This window comes from Ammodytes marinus (assembly GCF_949987685.1).
Source record: "Ammodytes marinus genome assembly, chromosome: 18".
Classification (NCBI taxonomy): domain Eukaryota; kingdom Metazoa; phylum Chordata; class Actinopteri; order Uranoscopiformes; family Ammodytidae; genus Ammodytes; species Ammodytes marinus.
Genome location: NC_137222.1, coordinates 8,971,353 through 8,991,044, shown reverse-complemented (window position 1 = coordinate 8,991,044; position 19,692 = coordinate 8,971,353). Strand labels below are relative to the sequence as shown.

The following is a 19,692-nucleotide window of genomic DNA, read 5'->3' as shown; positions in this document are numbered from 1 at the left end:
TTTTACGATCCGTTCTACGACCTGTTGGGCTTATAAATAATGTTTTATTTATATGAAGATGCCACTCGTATTTTATTTTTTATCCTCTAAGAACATTGCTCTGCTTTTTTAAGTAATTAGTGCAAACAAACTTTCTTCCTTGGCATTAACGCTGGCTTTGTTTTACTGAAATGACTTATTGGGGAAGAGTTTAAGTGTGGCGGGCTGCCTCGGTAATTCAGAAGTCATTGTGGTCATGCTTAATTAGCTAACGGTGTGAACCGGGAGGAGGAAAACAATGCCCAAAGTATACAGCTGTGAACCCCCCACCCAGTTAAATCTGGTTATACAGTGATTTACTATGATGACCGGCTTCAATCAAAATGAAACGTTTGGCACACCCCTGATTATAAAAAAAAATAAAAATCCTGATGACATAAAATCCTTTTACATTATAAAGTTTATTTATTTTCTGTCTTTTCATGCTTCAAAGTTCAAAGTTCTCGTGCACCGATAGGCATCGCTCCACTTTCCCCCTCTCTCTGTCCCCCTGTCCTCAGTGGGCGGCCTGCCAATGTCTCTTGCTCAGTTAACTGCACAGTGCTGGGAACCCCAAGGCCCCAAGCAGGTGTCAACCTCGCTGCCCAGCCAAAGGAGCTGTGAGGGGAACACAAAGGGCTCAAAGAGACATGCCAGCATGGTTACGGTCTTAAATATCCCAGGGCCAGTATGGCCACTCCTCTAAATCTCTCTCAGGCAGCAGCATAGGTTAGCTGCCAGTTTGCTCTTTCTGCGACTGTAACACTGACTCGAAGGGGATTTGAAGCCTTTTTTTTAATGCTTCGCCCTAAATGGGGCTGAGAGTGGTAATATTGACACAGGGCACCAGGAGTGCACAGATAGCAGGATGAGTCGTGTTTGAGGCTTTTATTTATGGAGCACGCCGCTAAAGGATTTCACAAAAACAGGGGAATTTAGTCTGTCTGTAAAGGATGAGATAACAATGCTGAATCCACAAAGCCTTGGTGACTCCTTTACTCTCTTTCTTTGCGCTACAGTTTCTGCTGTCTTTATCAGTTTACAGACAGTTTATGGAGCATCTTTACGGGAAACTTCCAGGTCTCCTGGGCTTATGTGACCTTTGAAAACACAGGCTTGGCCCTGGGCTAAGCTGTCCTGGCATTTAAGATTGGCAAGACTGTAAAAGAAGTGGATGAGAGCGAGAAGTGATGCCTTTTTTCCCTCTCTCTCTCTCGCGCTCTCTCTCTCTGTGTTCATTGTTGAATACTGTGCACTGATGATGTGGATGTATTGGGGGTGGAGGGGGGAGTGGAGTGGAGTGGAGGCTACCCTCATCTTGGGTAAACAATAGGTCCTTGTGTATTTGACCCCCTCTCTAGCAGAGTGGAGGCCATGGCTCGGTCTGAGCCCGGGATGGAATTCTATCTTTTCCAGATTTAGTCGCTGGAAAACCCTCACAGAGAAAAAACAAACAATCCAAGTATTAGCAGGGGTTTCTATCTCTGGGGCCATTTGTTCTTATTGAACACCACATCAATAATCAATTGTCATTCTCTAGTTGCGGTCGTCCTCATTGATTGTTTGTACGTGCTGTGCCACATGATATATCTCCCCCTTCGGCTGGGTAACTGATTACTAATCTATATTTGCGTGGACTGAGTCACAATGATGCCGCTAGGTCATTGAAAAGTAGTTGACAATGATTTATTTGTCCTTTTTCTGTGTTGTAATTTTTGTTGTTAAATCTAAAATGAGGACAAATGACCTACTATAGTCGTAAAAACACATTTTCCCTGTAAGATGGATTGCATCTTTTATGTAATTCATGTTCGTTCACTGTGGGTCTGACTTCAGCTACTTGATTGTAGCATTCAGTGAACATAATCCTTTTCAACAATTTGAATGCAATGACTGATTGTTAATCTCAATCCTCGTTTTACAAGACATCCGATAACCTTTTATCCTCTTCTTGGCATTACCGGCCCACCCATTTTTCAGAGGTGTGCTACGGGTACCTCGGCTTCCTCCAAACGCTTTGTAGAAAACCAGAAAAACCTGTTTTGGGAAATCACTATACTTAAAAAAAAAAGGGAACCGCACGCAACCACCTGACCAGCCAGACCCTATTTACAACAACATGGGCCTCCAGGGAACACACATGCACTCCATCAGCAGCCGACAGTCATCTCCAATATTGTTAGAGCCAACTTCATTTGTGTCGAACGAGAGAAAAGCCAGGGCACAAAGCTGACACGGACAACGCTGCTGCTCCCTTGGATCAACAAAGAGGAAGGGACCCGAGCTTTACAATTGAATTAAGTCAGTTAATCACTTTCCGAGTTAATGGCATTTCAGTGTTAATAATATTTACAGGGTTAATATTATTTTGAGTGAAAGAAGGTCATCAATCTCTACAGTCCATGTCGGGATGAATTTGGTTAGTGGTCAGGAAAATTGACCCCAAAGATTACTCTGCATGTGTCCTGTGTTGAAGTAAATTTGGCAAACATTGCATGAATTACCAGCGGGATTCAGAACAGATTTAGAGATTTATTTTAATGTTTTACTTAAGCTTAAAAGCATGAGCCGCCGGCGCCCCCTCCAGACACGTACACAGCTCTTTCTACTGACCTGAAAAATACGCTTTGTTCAACCAAAAGATATTACCATTTTAGATAAAAATTAGACCTGACAAAATGACTAAAAGCACACAAATATAGCTCTAGTAACAAATTGAGATTTCTTTTCTAAAGTAAAATAAACATTTACAGATAAAACCATATGCTCCTCCAAAGTTTGTACTGTGTGAACTGTGACATTGCTTGGGGCCATTAATGACCAAAAGTTCTCACTAGAGTAAAATTCACTGGTGCAGAATCTGCAATAACTTGCACCTTTAAAAGCTGTGAGCAAAAGAGGAACACAAGGACAACTTGATGACAATTGGAGGTTTTATTGAATAGGAATAAGTTAAAAAACCTGTCCCAGAGCAGCCTAATGAAACCCATTATCGGGGCACACATCCTGAAGTGAAAGTAGAGAGCTGTTAACGGCAGAGAGATCTCGACGCTCCACAAATTGGCAGAAGGAAAAACAACACCCGCATCTGATAAGAGCTGATGGCTAGCAGGAATGCTGTCGTCATCATCGTAGTTGCCGTCATCACTATCCGAGGCCAACACAGCCACGCCTTTTACTATGTCTCAACAATAGTGTGGTGTAGAATAATATGTTTTCAATGAAAGGGGGGATTTTCTTTAAGCCTGAGGTGTTAAATTGTTGCATAAAGCATGGACCAACAAAGCTAGTGTCGTGCACAAGTTAAAAGACAAGCTTTTAATTTGTGTGTCTCTGTGTGTGTGTGTGTGTGTGTGTGTGTGTGTGTGTGTGTGTGTGTGTGTGTGTGTGTGTGTGTGTGTGTGTGTGTGTGTGTGTGTGTGTGTGTGTGTGTGTGTGTGTGTGTGTGTGTGTGTGTGTGTGTGTGTGTGTGTGTGTGTGTGTGTGTGTGTGTGTGTGTGTGTGTGTGTGTGTGTGTGTGTGTGTGTGTGTGTGTGTGTGTGTGTGTGTGTGTCTTTTAATGTCTTGTCTGACCAAAAGTCAAAAAGCCAAATATATTGTCTATCATATATGCAAAAGAAAATCTAATTTTGGTCATCTTTACTTGAAATGGATTTTTTTTTAGTTGTGTAGTTGCTTTGCAAAATCTTATCTTTCAATGATTTTGTTTTAAATGCATCTGACGCACACACTCACTACACAGACCTCCTGGGCGATACAAAAGAGAATGACTCAGTGCTGCCAGTTTCAGTATGAGGGAAGTGGTTTTTGAAGCTGGTCCCCTTTTTTAGCACGTGTGCTGCATGATAAGATCAGCCTACAAAGAACTTGTTCATATCTACATACATCAGGTTTTAAGTGTGTTGCTTTTTGCCTCTTTTTTTTGTCTCGCAGAGGAAACTTCACCATTCCGAAGTTATCAGAGTCTAACATGGGATTTGGTGTGCTGGGAGTGTTTCTGGGGCTGCTCCTGGAGGTCTCCACCCACGGACCCCACGCTGTACCCCGGACCACATGGAGACACAAAGGTAAAGATTAATGTGTTAAGACTGTGCAAGAATGTAATATTTATCAGTGATTAAACTACTGATAACAGAGTATAACAAACATTTGCTGTTAATAGTAAGTATAGTTGTATTTTATATATGTTGGACATAATAGTTGTAAGCAAATGCAACAACTAATAATAACAAATATTACAAATAGAATTAAATTCATTTGGACTCTAACACTCTTTTTATATATTTTTTCTACTTCTCTAATCAATCGATTTATAGATTATAATTATAAATAAAAAAATATATAAAATTATTAAAGTTCTTATTGGCAGCAAACCTATACTAGTGTGTCCTTTTTAAATTAGTAAATTATATAATAGTAAATTATATCCTCAAATCTGAAGCATTTCTGGAAAATGCTCTTTTGAAACACCTCTGCTGATTTGAATTGAAACTAGACATGCATAGTAGAAAGTCATTTTTGGGAAGTTGAATTTGTTAGTCTCAGTTGGTATTTATGATCTTACACAATCTCAGAAACGAGAGACACTTATGTCAAGTTCACTTAGTCCACCTGCAATGCACAGAGCCTAAAACTGTGCAAAGAGACCTTTATCATTTATCAAAAACCCCTTTCAACGTCAGTGTTCGCAATAGATAGTTCAGTGGCAACTGCTGTCCTCAATGTGTCTTCGGGGACTGACCTCATTCTCATCACAGTCTCTCAAGTTAGAGCACTTCCTGTCAGACAGAAGTCATGTTTGCATGCTGCCCGTCTACATAAATAGCTCCGGTAACTCGGTCGCTCCGTGAGAACCAGCGCAGCTCACTCATTCTTACAAAGTCAAATTACACCACACTCACTTTGGCACCGTCACCGTTTCAGTCAGTCAGTGAGGGTGTTTGCTTTCATCGTTGTGGTGTTTATGTCCGGGCCACCTGCAACCCGAACTCACTTGCACCTGGCACAGCCAAACGCCAGCCCAGACACAAACTCTCTCCACCATGTTTCCCATCAATTACAACAACACAGTAGAACGAGAGTTACACTCAACACTAACAGCTAATGTGTCTCGGGCAAAAGCATGTCTCAAAACAACAATGTTTGAGGGTTATATTAATCAAAGTAATGTTTTGGTGAGTGTTGTTGGTATTGTACAGTCATGGTGTACATAGCCGGCTACTGCAACTATAAACAAGACTGATGAGAGCTGTGAGAGTGAACCAACAGAGGAACAGTTGTGGCCACTGTAAAACCAAAACAATCAGCTGAGAAACTCTTTAGCACTTTATAGAGTGGAGTTTAACAATTGAGTCCATTGTTCATGTAAACAAAATTGACCGTAGCAGGCAGCTTTAAATCGAATTCTCTCTTTCTTTTTGGAATATACATACATGTTGCATAAATGAATGTGATCCAATGGGTTTTGTGCTCAGATTTAGATCTGATGGAGTTTTCGGAGCCCGGCATCTTCAACTATTCCACGTTGTTGCTGAGTGAGAAAAAAGACGCACTGTATGTGGGGGCCAGGGAAGCCATCTTTGAGCTCAGCAAGAAGAATGTGACCGTCAGAAGCAACAAGGTATCAAAACACGAGGTATCGCAAACCATTTGTGACCACGGGAGAAGAAAAAAAATATTTTGAAGGTTTAATTGGTGTTTCTGTTTTTTAAACAATGTTAAGGTTCAGTGGACGGTTGCAGAAAACCCCATGACGATGTGCACGCTCAAAGGAAAATCTAAAGAGGTTGGTTAAAAAATGTGTTGTTCTATTTCGTTCCTACTGACCGCCAGTAGTCATCCGGAACTCATAGAACCGTAGTTACATACGTAACTATCGTTTTAACCCAATATCATAATCACTCTTTCTAGTGTGATTAAATAACAGCCTACAATGAAACTTTTCATTTTTAAATCGAATGTTGTTTTCCAGAGGGATTGTCTAAACTACATTCGAGTGCTGCAAGTGGTAGACGACGAGCGGCTGTATGTCTGCGGCACGCACGCCTTTCAACCTCAGTGTGACTATTTGGTAGGTTAATGATTCAATCCCTGCTTTAGCTGGGAACATAGCCCTGCGCAATAAACATGTGCTGGCACGTTTGAACTGAAATTCAATCCTGAACTTCCTCCTTTTCAGAACCTCGCCGACTTCTCATTGGACGGTCGACCCGAAGACGGCCGGGGGAAGTGCTCCTTCGACCCCTCACATAGCTTTACTACCATCATGGTTGGTGAGTTAAGGCCATTTTTTATTTATTTTTTTCCTGTCATTTCACAAATAGTTCTTTTGGTTTTCAGCCCTGCAGTAAAGTGCATAATAATCCCCAAATAATCTCTGGGTTTTTTTAGGGAGGCAAAATGGACGCTGTAGAGATTGAAAAAGACATTGCTATGTGTGATTCTGGGCTATATAAATAACTTTTCACTTGGGCCAGACTGACAATAATTGTTTTTTTTTCTTCTCCCTGTTTTTTCTATCAGATGGAGAGCTGTACTCTGGGACAGCTTATAACTTCTTAGGCAGTGAACCCATTATTTCCAGATACTCTCCCTCCCAGTCCCTGTTGAGAACAGAGTACTCCACATCATGGCTCAATGGTAAATTGGGACGACATGTGCCAAGAGTTGTGAATTCATTTAAATATTTTAGTTTTTTGCAATACAATAAGGTATTCACAATAGCGTATTAATTCTCTTAGTCTTAGTTTTCCTACTCCCTTTAACCAACACATTTCTCTCCCTGTCCTGTGTGCTTTTCCTTGCAGAGCCCAGTTTTGTTTTCGCCGATGTCATCCGGGAAGGGACCAACAAAGTAGATGGCGAGGACGATAAAATCTACTACTTCTTCACCGAGGTGTCAGTAGAGTACGAGTTCTTTGGCAAGCTGCTCATCCCCAGGGTGGCGCGTGTCTGCAAGGTAGGCAGGACACGTCATGTGCCATCTGCACATACCAGCAGCATCCCCTTGGTAGCCCTTATGTTCCTGTTGCCTGCGTGTGCACTCTTTTCTTGTTTGTTATTTTGTCATGCCAACATGGACTCCCTTCCTTTAATCATAACTTTACTTTTTATTTTTGGTTTTATAATCCTTCAGACCAGAAATTATGTATTAAATGTAAATATTTGGGCTGACGATTAAAATCAGATCCGATTAATCATTAATCAGATTAATCACAGGGTAGCTGTGGATTTATCACGATTAATCACCATTAATTCTATCATTTGAAATGTGCCCTGAAAAATTTAAATTTTCTCTATATTGTTGAAGGAACGCAAAGAGAAACGACAGATGGTTGACATGTACATTTAACGTGCGTGCGTATGTGCATGGTAAATCAGCCCACACCTCAACACAAACAAACTCTAAATAACTCACTGCTGTTCATAAAGCTTATTTATTTGAGCAAATGTAAAATAATAATAATAATAATAATAATAATAATAATAATAATAATAATAATAATAATAGAAGAAAAAATTGGAACAATGGTGATGTCTTATCTGGACTATTGTGTGGCAGGGACAGTAAGCGAACAATGTTCAGAAAGCCTTTGGTGAAAGAAAATCACTCCCCCCTCCACCAATTCCCAGCGGAAATTACGCCCTTGCACAAAATCACACGACAACTGTCTTTCTCTTCTCCTTCTTATTAATTATTTGTTTTACCTCTCCACCCACACCTCCTAATGTGTCCCATTAACCCCTCTCCCACACAGGGCGACCTCGGTGGGCAGCGCACTCTGCAGAAGAAATGGACGTCCTTCCTGAAAGCCAAGCTGGTGTGCTCCATGCCCGAGCTCAACTTTGTCTTCAACGTGGTCCACGATGTCTTCATCCTCAAGGGTGCGGACTTGAGGGACACGGTCATCTATGGGGTCTTCACCTCCCAGTGGTCAGTCCAATGATTTGATCTCCAGTTAGTGGTCAGAAAAAGGAAAAAACATTTTAGGATATTGTGATTATAATGCAGATCCTGAAATTCTGTTTTCATCGTTGTCTTCTCGCAGGGGTAATGTGGGTTTGTCAGCAGTGTGCGCTTACAACATGACGGCTGTGGAGGAGGTCTTCTCCAAGGGCAAGTACATGCAGAAGGCCACCGTGGAGCAGTCCCACACCAAGTGGGTCCGTTACAACGGCATCACTCCTTCTCCCCGTCCTGGAGCGGTAAGTGCATAGTCATTAAAAAGTTCACTTGAGCTCCTATTTGTGTAAATGGTTGGTTTAAGGGTAAAGCACATACACTCTATGAAACAGAACAGTCAGGTCATCTAGGCTAATCAAATAAAACTCAATATCGATAGTATCATTGAATCATATGTTAAGGGTTACTTTTACATCATTCCCGAGAGGGGAAGGAGACCAAACAAGATAGCAACATCAGAGTCAATTAATCTCAGTCCATTCTTTATGGCAAGTATCCGGGGGGACATTCCTGGAGGTCCAGTGTTAGCCCAAGCCTACCAGTCACAGATGAAATAGGGGGAAAAGGAGCTCACATACAACATCCATGTATGGAATACCCATTACCTGTGATAATGCTAGAAAAAAAAACTATCAGACAGATACCTAGACATGAGAAAATGTAAAAAGATGGAACACAGGCCAGTAACATATATGGTTGTACATTTTAATAATCTAAATTCTCCTTTCCTCTGTTCTTACACCAGTGTATGAACAGCCTGATGAGACAGCAGAACATCAGCAGCTCTCTCCACCTGCCGGACAAGACACTTCAGTTTGTGAGGGACCACCCCCTGCTGGAAGACCCCGTCCTGCCCATCGGCAACGGGCCGCGCCTCATCACCAAAGACGTCAACTACACCCAGATCGTGGTGGAGAGGGTCCGCGCTCTCGATGGGAACATTTACGATGTCATCTTCACCGGAACGGGTCAGTGCGCGTCAATGAACTATTCCCTACTGATAACATCCATTAGAAATCTGCCGTGATCGGGTGTGTTTACTGATCAGTCCTCACTCTCATCTTTTAGATAAGGGAGTCCTGCACAAGTCTGTGGTTATTGAAGGGGAGGTCCATATTGTGGAAGAGATCCAGCTCCTGAAGCATTCTGAATCCATCAAGAACCTACTGCTTTCCTCTGAGGTCAGATACTTTACTCTTATATATAACGCCTCGATATGCAGTGTGTCTGTGTATATTTTGATGTGAAAAATCGATTTGTTTTTTTTTAACATTTGTGCTTCCACAGACACGATCGCTGTACGCTGGCTCAGACTCTGGTGTGGTCCAGTCGCCCACAGCTTTCTGCAGCAGGTATCTGTCCTGTGATGACTGTGTATTGGCCCGGGACCCGTACTGCGCCTGGGACCCTCAAACCGCCGCCTGCGTCAATATCCACGATGCAACCACCGAGCTAAGGTAACTAGCCATCAAGCTAGACTGACAACATTTACTCTCTATCACTCTATCTATGCCCCACATACCGATACTCTGCTCATCCGCAGTGTAACACTGGTTTGAAAGCAAAACCAACACAGAGTGCTATGTTTACTAATACTCCATCCAGTCTGACCTGATTTACTGTCTCAATCCAGACAGTAAAGCAATTGTCCTCCTGGAAATAATGTTTTTTTTTTTTTCAGGAGGCTAATCCAAAGCTTGACTGGTGACGCAGACAAATGTCCTTCAGGTAGGCTGCAATGTGTTCACATGTTGTTAAAGAAGCTTTATAAAAACATTATATGTCTCAGTATAACCCAGTCTTAGATGAATACCTTGGCGAAATCCGCCTGATCACAAGCTTCAGATTTGTTTCTCTCCCGCAAATCAGTCTGGACTTACTCCAATCTCCATGGGTAGGAGTCCAGTCATAAAAATGACCAGGTCCCGCCTCCAGTCAGACCGAGACCTGCCCAATTTCCGTCCGTTACTGGAAGGCAGCGACTGATTGGTTCAGGTAGTTGTCAATCTGATCACTTTTTGACCGGACTCCCCCCAAAGAAGATTGGAGAAATTCGAGTCTGATATGCTGGAGAGAAACAAATGTTAATCTTGGGAGGCTGGTCTCGCCAGGCTAATAGATGAAAGCCCTGTTGTATGATCTTTTTTGAGCAGGACGCGCTGAACCTCTCATTAGGCCAGACTTTTAACTGCCCTGAAATCATTATATTTCTCTCTGTATTGCCTTTGTAGTGTCACCTCGGTCTGTGAGGGACTACCAGAGAGTGACTGTGAAACCTGGGAGCTCGGCTGAGCTGCCGTGCCTGGTACACTCCAACCTGGCACAGGTGATGTGGAAATCCAATGGCACTGCCCTCACCGAGGCCTCTCGCTTCCACCTCATGGGAGAAAATGGACTCCTTATCTACAGCGTGGCTCCAGAGGACCAGGGCCACTACGAGTGCTGGTCCGTGGAATGGGCCCCCGCCGCCGGCAAGAACTTCAGCCGCCTCCTGGCCGCGTACGTCCTGAGGCTGGATCTCCCCCCCGGGCACCCACCACAGCAGGCGGGCCATATCACACCCTCCACCACCCTCGGCAACCAGGACATATTCAGCGCACGTGCGGCTGAAGGTAATGGTAAGACAGACAGAGCCCTACTAACTTCGGCCCTTGCCCCTCCCAGCTTCACAGACACAGTCCAGTTCACCTCCCCGCCCCAAACTGACTCCTCACTAACCCCGCCCCCCAGCAGCAGCACCAATAAGATCCAGCCCAAGCAGCTCCTTCCCCCGAGCTCCAACGCCCCACGCCCCCAAGACAGCAAGGACCCGTCTGCTGAGTATTTACAGCACAACAACAGCACGGCCCTCCTCCTCCTCTTCCTCCTCTTCTTCCTCCTCTTCCTGGCTGCGTTGGTGTATAACTGCTACATGCAGTATCTCCCTGCTCCCTGCCTGAGGCTCCGAGCGGCTCTGCTGGGCAGCAACAAGAGCGCCCAGCAGCCAGAGTACCGGGCCTGTGAAGCAGGGCTAATGGAAGCGTCCGCCGCGACTGAGAAAATTAACATGACGGAGCAGCCCACACAAAATGGCAGCCAAACCACTCAAAACCTACGGGCGCTCCGTGACACTGGCTACGAGACGGAGCCAGAGTGCGGCAACGGTCAGCTCCCATCTCACAGCTTTGGGAACGAGGAGAAACCTTTTGACGTGGACTGTGACTCTCAGCCCATTCAGTTTGCAGATGCAGATGAACCCTGCTGCTAGCCAGATGCTCATGTTCTCATTGTTCCGCTTAGCAAAGAGACTATTTTAAATGGGGGGTAGTGGGTCACACTTTTGTTGCTTCCTCCCACGACTTACAAGTATAGTGGTATCCTCCTATATGAAAGTATGTAAAGTGAACAGCATCACGTGAAGTTTGAATCATTACAAGGCTTATGTCAGGCATCCCACTAGCCTGCGGTCTGATTATAGGGCCTTGATATGATGATAAAGCAAAACAAACTGTATTGACAGAAGCTGCACCCGCTTAGCTTAGTCCAGCAAGAAAAGCTATTTCTTAAAATTCCAAATTGGAAACATTGTTTACCAAATTGGTAAGTTACCTTTGATGGTTTCCAAATTGGAGGCATGTTTTTGTACAGCCTGGGTGAAAAATAAACTCTTGAAGCTTTTCCTTTTCTTTTCTTTTTTCTTTTACTTAAGGTAAATGCTTCGACAGTAATTTCTCAGGGAAGATTTGCTCGGTACATTATAGCTGAATTGTGTTGCCATCTGCAGCACTTGCTATGTGTACTTTTAATGTCAGCCAGTGAGGCTTCAATGTAGGTATAAAGTTGAGAAAAAGGAGCAAAAACAAGCAACAACTTGCATAGAATGAGAAAATGCTGGAATGAATCAAACCACTGTCTTGTGCAGAGCTGACGTCTTGATTGACGGTGTGGTGTTTCTCTCTGTATTTTGTTTTTTCCCTCCCCTGTGAAGTCGACATCCCAACATGGATACAACTATGACGGTCCTGTGTATTAACCTTTTTACTACTAGCCCTCCTCCCTTATGTGCTCTGTTAATAACATGACTATGTTCAGTATGACTTGATCTTCACTAGTTCCTTTTTCTAAAACAGCCCTGGAAACGATCTGAAGTTCTTTATTTTTTATTCACTCTTCATTTATTGAAACCTTTTCAGAGAATTATTATTTAAGAAAGAGTCACATTTGTGGTTAAAAATCATTTTGTCGATTGTGTAAGTAGATTCTTGTGTGTTTTTTTTTAGTTTATTTATTGCTGCAGATTTGTAAGCTCACAGCCCTCTTTTCATTAGTCTCCCTCCCTTTTGTACGCTTATTGCATGTCATCCCTGTGTTTTAGATTTTCCTTCCTATTTTTCCCTCAACACACTCTCTCTTTTTCCATCACTCCCTCCCTTCGCAGCCTCCTCTCCTGTCCACACTTCAACTTCCTCTTCTTCTTCCACTTCTTCCACCTCTTCTTCCTCCTCTTCCTCCACCGAGCCCCACAGTGTGGAGGGCCGGGAGGCAGAGGTGAGACTGTTGCCTCCCCTGTTGAAGGACCAGGCCTGGGGGGTTCATGCCCAGGAGGCCTTCATGCTCTTCTGCCTGGCCTTGGGTGAGTGGTACCTGGTGTGGCACTGACTCAGAACTCACAACCCAACCTCCCCCCCCCCCTCCCGAACTCAAACCTTTGTCCTCCTTGCACGGTTTGGTACAAATCTATTTGCCTGACTCTTTAACCCCTTACATGTGCCATTATGTTTCACTCATTCCCTCTTCTTTCTTCACCTCGCATGATGTCACCATGCCCCCCCCCCCCCCCAACATAAACCTACTCCAGAGTGAGCGTGTTTGCGGAATTGTTTAAAAACAAGCCTGCCCTTTTTGTTTTAAGGTTTCCTAACTCGTGCAGAACCGATATTAACTGTCTCGTAAGATGATCCCAGTATTCTGAGACAAATCTGGGGATAAACTGTCGACTTGCTTGCGATTTTGGTAACACTTTACAATAAGGTACACAAAATTGTAGTACCTACTACATAGATATGTGTTACCTACTACATAGGTTTTTTTTGTGTTACCTACTACATAGGGTTTTTTTTTGTGCTACCTAACACATAGGGTTTTTTTTTGGTGTGTTACCTACAACATAAGTTTTTTTTGTGTTACCTACTACATAGGGTTTTTTTTGTGTGCTACCTAACACATAAGGTTTTTTTTTTGTGCTACCTAACACATAGGGTTTTTTTTGTGTTACCTACAACATAAGTTTTTTTTGTTGTGTTACCTACTACATAGGGTTTTTTTGTGCTACCTAACACATAGGTTTTTTTTTGTGTTACCTACTACATAGGGTTTTTTTTGTGTGCTACCTAACACCCTATGTAGTAGGTAATACACCAAAAAAAATAACCTGTGTTAGGTAGCACAGAAAAAAATAAACTTATGTAGTAGGTAACACACCAAAAAAAAAACCCCTATGTGTTAGGTAGCACAAAAAAAACCCTATGTAGTAGGTAACACAAAAAAGAACCTATGTAGTAGGTAACACATATCTATGTAGTAGGTACTACAATTTTGTGTACCTTATTGTAAAGTGTTACCGCGATTTTGATTGTCTCACAGTTGTCAATTCTGTCTGTGTTAACGAAAGGTACAATTTTGTGTATGTTATTGTGAAACATCTGTTAAAATGTAGAAGCGGATCTTTTTCTATCCAGGGTTTTTAAAATCTCTCCTTAGAACAGATTATAGTAAGCTGAAATATGTACATCTCAGTACATTATCTGGATCTTTTTTTTGTGCCTGTAAGCGAGTGTAAATATGTTTGTGTATATATGGACAAAAATACCTTTTGAAGACGTATATAAATCTAGGGGACACTTTGGGGGCTAATGCTCTTGGTAGGGAGGCTAAATAAATCTTGTCAAATGTTTTCAACACTGGCTTGTTTTCTTAAATTATTGACCTCAAGTAATCACTTGTATTTTGAAAGAATGTGGACTCTTTAGAGAGGAAAAATGTGGCTAAAAGGTTAGGATCCTTTTGCATGTACTGAAAATATAAACATGGAGGTGGTTGGATTCTATAGAATGCTTGTCAAAATCAGTGAATATCTCCTCACAGCCATTGTGAGGCGATCTCTGTGTTCTGTTCTGTGGTTGCGCTAAAAAAAAAAAAAAAAAAAAAGTGTTACACAGCCTCGGCTCTGTAAACAGGGGTGTTGCTAGCTACGGTTGGCCGTTTTGTTTGTACACATTTACAGAGCCTAGGGGGTGTATTACAATTTTTTTCAGCCCACACAGTATGTATAGACAGAGGATCGTGAGGAGATTTTCACAAAAAGTTATTTGGACAACAAGCGTTCTCCACAATTGCTGACTCTACCTTTTTTAAATTCTAAATTCTAAGAAACTGCTGAACTGCCACAAATGGACCCACCAAGGGGAAGTATTCTCATTTTGTGTCGTTGTCAGTGTGGGGTGTCAGTGTCTCTCGACCATCAGTGGTCAACAACATGAAGTCCCAATTCTGTCCCCCAGGTCCCAGTGACATCCACATTCACTGGCTAATAAACGGCCACAGTCTGGACACCCCCATTATGGAGCACCGCCGGACTCTGGGTCAGAGGGAGGTACTCGTGAGCAGCTGGCTCCGAGAAGGCCCGCTGATTAAGGACGCGCGTTATCACTGTGTTGCTGAGGCCAGCACGGGAAGTGACACATCTGAGCTTGACCTCCGCCTCACTATTGGAGGTATCTGGACCTGGTGTGTGGCTGTGAAAAAATGTCCAGTGTGCAGAAACGTCATGGGAGAGAATGTCTTAATTTGACAATGTGTCTCTTAAAGCTTTAGCGCATGATTAATGTCGCCCCCATGAGGAATTCTGAGGAATTACAACAACACTGTTTTCGTATCTATATGAAGTAAAAGCCTTCGATGATCGGGCATGGATGTTATACTTTCTGCTGAACTTCCAGATTTTTTTTAAAAGCAGTAGAATCCACGACTGAAACATTAATTGAGTGTTTATAGGAAATTTTCTGAGCTCTTGTGCCAGTGTCATCGATATGAAAAGGTTACGCACTATAGCTATAAGTATAACATTTCCAAAATGATACATTGCGTAACAGTAATGCATGTAGTCCTAGAGCAGTCATAGAGTTTGAGTGTGATAATTTAATTTGTGCAGAGACAGGCAGTCTCGATGGGTTAATAATATGCATAAAAGCTGTTGTTATTTGACAGATGAGGAGAGCATTCCATCCAGGGATTTGAACCATTGGAGAGGTGCACTCACAGAGCACGAGCAACTGATAAAGAGATGGGAAAGGACCTTGGTAGGTCTACGATATCGCATGTTGTTTGCATGTGTTTTGTCCAAATCTCATAACAAGTTGTCGTGCAGTGACTTGGGCCGCCCTACATCATGTGTTCTGGTTTTTAACCTGCTCAGCATGTTTGGCTTCGGGGCAGGTTTTTCAACTCGCTTTGCCAGTTTGAGTTGGTGGAGGAATGCAAGGAAGTCCGGATTTATGAGGGCAATGGCAAGTAATGAAGGACACAAAGCTGAAACTATATGGTTTTCATTGAAATGCTATGCAAATTATCTTTATTCTACAAACAGTGATCTGGAAACTTAAAGTCTGGGTTTAAGTGAAGTGCACTCATTTAACAAAATGACCATCTGTTCCTGCAGCTTTTTTAAACTATTAACCTTTACACTAAACTACATTATATCTAACTACATTTTCTGTTCCCCATGATCTAATAACCATGTCCAGCTTACTGTATTGGGTATAACAAAACGCTTATGTTCCTTTTACCACTTAGTCTATTCCTTTTATAGGGGGATTCCTCCATTTGTTGGGTTTTAGTTTAGTCATTGCCCTATTTCTTCCACCTATTCTGTGCTGTGCAGCTTTACAAGTTTGGATAAAGATACACAAATGTTTCAAGATGAATATATAATGTGTCTTTCTTTAGATTAAATACAGATGTACTTGCATGCATCAAGTTTGACCAGAAACAAAAAACATGCAAGCTTCTACAGTGAGAAGCACCTTAAGCCAGATAGTCGGACTGAAATACGATTTAACTGCATTACTATTTGAATTTCTGGTCAACAGGGATTATAATACAGGAATTCAGAGGTCTAAGACGAACCATTGAATGATCAATCCCCAAACTCTATCTACTAGTATAGTACAATTCTTGTTTGTCCCTCCACAGGAAAGCTGTGATGGCCACTGAGCTCTGTGAAGACGTCATGAGCTTCACTTGTGTTGAATCTGGTTGTGTGGTCGTTGGTCCTCAGCCCAGGGTGGACCACACCTACTGACACTGAAACTATCATGAACAGATGGAACATGATGTCCCAGTGTCGCTTCTGACAGAGGTTTTAATGATGGACCCGTTCACAACACCTTCTGTAGGGGTTCACCCTGTTGTGACCTTTGGTGTTGGGATTCCTTCCAAAAACTGCAGAGGAGATCAAACTCAGTCTGAGGACGTGCAGGCTGCCTTTCTACCATACGTGCATTTATTTTTATTGCTGCTGATGAAAATGAACCTCCTCAAAGCAGTGCTTATAAGGAACAATAAAACTGACAGTATACGGAGGAGCACTGACTATTTTTAAATGACGTTGCATCTGTGAAAGTTAAAGCCTGTTTAAAGTTTGGTTTATTTTACAAAATGTCTTGGATTGTGTTGCACCTTCACTGCCTTCCAAAGCCACAGTGCGACCCTCGCAGTTTGACATTTTTACTTGAGATTTTACAGCGTCTTTAATATTTAGCCTATGTACTGGATATTTATTAGGGGAATGGAGCAGGTTACTGTGAGAAGTAAAATTATTTTCACCCACAGTACATCTGTCATGTTTGACATTAAGTAAGATTATATCACCAAAAGTGACATTTAAATAAAAACCTACAGCATTGATTCAATATGCCAAAGAGGGTAAAGATTGAATAATAGCAATATTAGAGTGATAGTCTGCACTCTACTGCTATATGTCCGCAGTTAGTTTTTGTTCGCATTAAAGCTATTTGTCTTTGTAACAGAAATAAAGCCTTGATTAAAAATGTATTTCCCTTGTAGATGTTGGTTTTACACTAAATGGTTAGCTTTTTTTTAAATCTTTTTACAGTACAAAACATTAAATGTATAACAAAGTACAACTGAGGAACATATAAATTGTGTTTAGGTTTAAAGGCCAAGTTTCTGTAGCTCAGGAAGGCACTTAAATGTACATTAAAGCTTTAATATGTTCATGGTGCCACCTACCATATCTAAAGCCACAGCTCCCTCTGGTGACCAAGTAAAGGAGCACAAGCAAAATAAACAAAGAGTACATTGTTTATCAAACAGGTCATGACCTCTTTTATATACAGTTAGTTTATGTTCATGACTCAAGTGTCACAGCAGCCAAATTATCCAAACATTATGATGTACATCTAGTCCTTTCTTTCTCAGTAGGAACAGTCAGATAATGGTCTAAGAATATCTAAGCGAAACCACAGTGTTGTGAACCTACACCAATGTCTTTATGGCTGTAATTAAACACTAAAACCAAAAATATCTCACCGATTGCTTTAACACGTCAATAATACAGACAATTTGGCCATAGTCTTGCAGGAACCGTATTGGATTCCATGTTCTGCAAATGAGCAGTAGACAATGTCCACATCTTTCTACAAACTGAGTTCAATGGCAGAGAAAATATAGTTAATGCACAGCAGACAATAACCAGCAGAGCTAGAAAGATCTCTCCGAATCCATGAAATCCCAGTAGGAATTTTCCAGATGAAGGACAGTGGGGTCATGTCAATGCTTTGGAAGAGATCTTCTAAAAAGGAGAATGTGGGGCTCTGAAAAAGGAACACAACAAAACAAATGATGAATACAGATTGCAATTGTCACAGCATTTAAACCAACCTGTTTCCCTTCTAAAGTTTGCATGGGAGGACCTACATCATTTCTTACTTGGTTGATTTAGAACAAATGAAGCAGTGCATTCTACATTTTGAATGCAAGTGAGCAGCATGTTTGTGTGCATCACTAAAAGAGTTATTGCATAAATGTTACCTGGCTCGTGCAGCATGTAGTGGATCCATCCTCGGGACTGCTGCACTCCCAGTTTTCTCCACTCGTCTTCAGACATCAGATGTGACCTTGGGACGTATTTAGCTATTTCAACAGGTAGAACAACATGTCTGGGAATTAAACAAAACAACATGTTTTTTTTTATTTACTGGTATATCATTCATCCACCTGTTTTTCAGCCAAAAAGACTATGGTTGCGTTCCGAATCGCATACTTTCTACTATATAGTATGTAGAAAAAAGATTTAGGATGTCCCGATTCTTGTGGCCAGATTTAGGATGGTTAGAAGTACCCGGATGTCCTACTTCATGCGGCCAAGATTGTTAGTGTTGAAAAGTGCATCCTATTTGGACGATTCTGACCCACAATCCAGTGCGCACGTGAAGTGACGTCACATCGATGAAGCCTCCATATGAAAACAAACGGGGATGCGACGGATATAAAAGCAAGAGGCAAGATCAAGGCGCAATGTTATGATGAAATAAGAGAGTAAAGTATGTCCCAATAGTATGCCTACTGCATCCTAACTAGATTCTTTTTATCGTCGGATGTAGTATGTAGAATAGAAAAAAGAAAGAGTATGCGATTCGGAACGCAACCTTAGACATGTAGCCTATAAAACGCACTAGGTTTAGCCAAAACAGTCAATAACCTACAACAAGCTGGAGATTTTTTTTTTCAAAAACCTCCACATATGAAGTTTCAGGTGAGGGTAAATACATGGGGAATCAGGGTGGATGCATGCAACATCTTCTACCTTTATGTGTTGTGCTAAACCGTATTGGGCTCATTCCTGCCCTTCTGCGGTCAGGTGGAGAAATTCAGTCGTAGGCGTTTCACGGTTAATGCTTTTATATACTATCTATGGGTTAATCAGAAGGGGGGTGGGGGGGGGCAACAACGAGCCCCACTCAACACACTTCAAAACAAACTTCGGCAAGCGAAACAAAAGGTAGGATAAAAGCATTATCTCTAAAATATGACAAAAAAAATCCGTATGACACAAGAACATCTTTAAATGATGAATTTAGGCTATATGTGGCATAGGCCTATGCACCTGTGGTCAACGGCTAACAGTTGGCTATAGCATAGCCTAAGTGTTTGCCGAAATTAGTGATATAAATGTCGCTCACCTGTACTCATATTGGTCGTCGTTGTACCTGTCCGAATAGAATATTTGGTTGTGGGACATATTTAAAAGAGAGAGTGTGGAAACTTAAACGTTTACAAGCAGATAACTACGTTGCAAAAATGACATCAACTCAACGTTTGGTTTACTGTCACAATAGCACTGAAGTCACGTGACCATAATCTAGTTAATCAAATAACAGGTGCGTAATTATGTAAACTGGGTTCTTGTGTGCCTACCTTTTTTATAGTCGAGCTAGTGGGCATATACAAAGTAGGCCTAGTTATAATAATGCCATGTCACTTGTTTGAAAACTTATTTTTTTATCACGTTTATGGAGAATTTACACAGGCCCACCTATTTCTTGAGTTTTTTCCCCCCCAAGGGCACATGTCAAGTAGCCTAATTGATATATAGGCCTATGCCTAGCCCAATATCACACACCCTCTGTGCACCATATATTAATCAATTTAAC

At 41.9% G+C, this 19,692-nt stretch overlaps 2 protein-coding genes across 2 annotated transcripts in view; one reads left to right on the top strand and one right to left on the bottom strand.

Moving 5' to 3' along the window:
- Nucleotides 1–16,331, top strand: part of sema4d (sema domain, immunoglobulin domain (Ig), transmembrane domain (TM) and short cytoplasmic domain, (semaphorin) 4D) — a gene marked incomplete at its 5' end in the record, with an annotated part of 30,186 nt that extends 13,855 nt beyond the window's left edge. Inside the window, 18 exons of the mRNA XM_080046212.1 lie at nucleotides 3,952–4,085; nucleotides 5,493–5,638; nucleotides 5,741–5,803; nucleotides 5,990–6,088; nucleotides 6,197–6,290; nucleotides 6,541–6,657; nucleotides 6,825–6,976; nucleotides 7,776–7,951; nucleotides 8,067–8,223; nucleotides 8,727–8,949; nucleotides 9,050–9,162; nucleotides 9,269–9,438; nucleotides 9,663–9,709; nucleotides 10,213–10,593; nucleotides 12,399–12,593; nucleotides 14,521–14,733; nucleotides 15,227–15,318; nucleotides 16,211–16,331. Coding sequence (XP_079902338.1) covers nucleotides 3,952–4,085; nucleotides 5,493–5,638; nucleotides 5,741–5,803; nucleotides 5,990–6,088; nucleotides 6,197–6,290; nucleotides 6,541–6,657; nucleotides 6,825–6,976; nucleotides 7,776–7,951; nucleotides 8,067–8,223; nucleotides 8,727–8,949; nucleotides 9,050–9,162; nucleotides 9,269–9,438; nucleotides 9,663–9,709; nucleotides 10,213–10,593; nucleotides 12,399–12,593; nucleotides 14,521–14,733; nucleotides 15,227–15,318; nucleotides 16,211–16,231 — 2,593 coding nt within the window. The 3' untranslated portion in view covers nucleotides 16,232–16,331. The remainder of the gene's footprint in view (nucleotides 1–3,951; nucleotides 4,086–5,492; nucleotides 5,639–5,740; nucleotides 5,804–5,989; nucleotides 6,089–6,196; nucleotides 6,291–6,540; nucleotides 6,658–6,824; nucleotides 6,977–7,775; nucleotides 7,952–8,066; nucleotides 8,224–8,726; nucleotides 8,950–9,049; nucleotides 9,163–9,268; nucleotides 9,439–9,662; nucleotides 9,710–10,212; nucleotides 10,594–12,398; nucleotides 12,594–14,520; nucleotides 14,734–15,226; nucleotides 15,319–16,210) is intronic.
- Nucleotides 16,332–17,809: 1,478 nt separating this feature from the next.
- LOC307264912 (cyclin-dependent kinases regulatory subunit 1) lies at nucleotides 17,810–19,280 on the bottom strand (the record flags this gene model as incomplete). The annotated part of the gene is made up of 3 exons (XM_080046458.1): nucleotides 17,810–17,853; nucleotides 18,071–18,198; nucleotides 19,222–19,280. The coding sequence occupies 3 exons, from the start codon at nucleotides 19,278–19,280 to the stop codon at nucleotides 17,810–17,812; spliced, it is 231 nt and encodes a 76-aa protein (XP_079902584.1).
- Nucleotides 19,281–19,692: the final 412 nt, after the last annotated feature.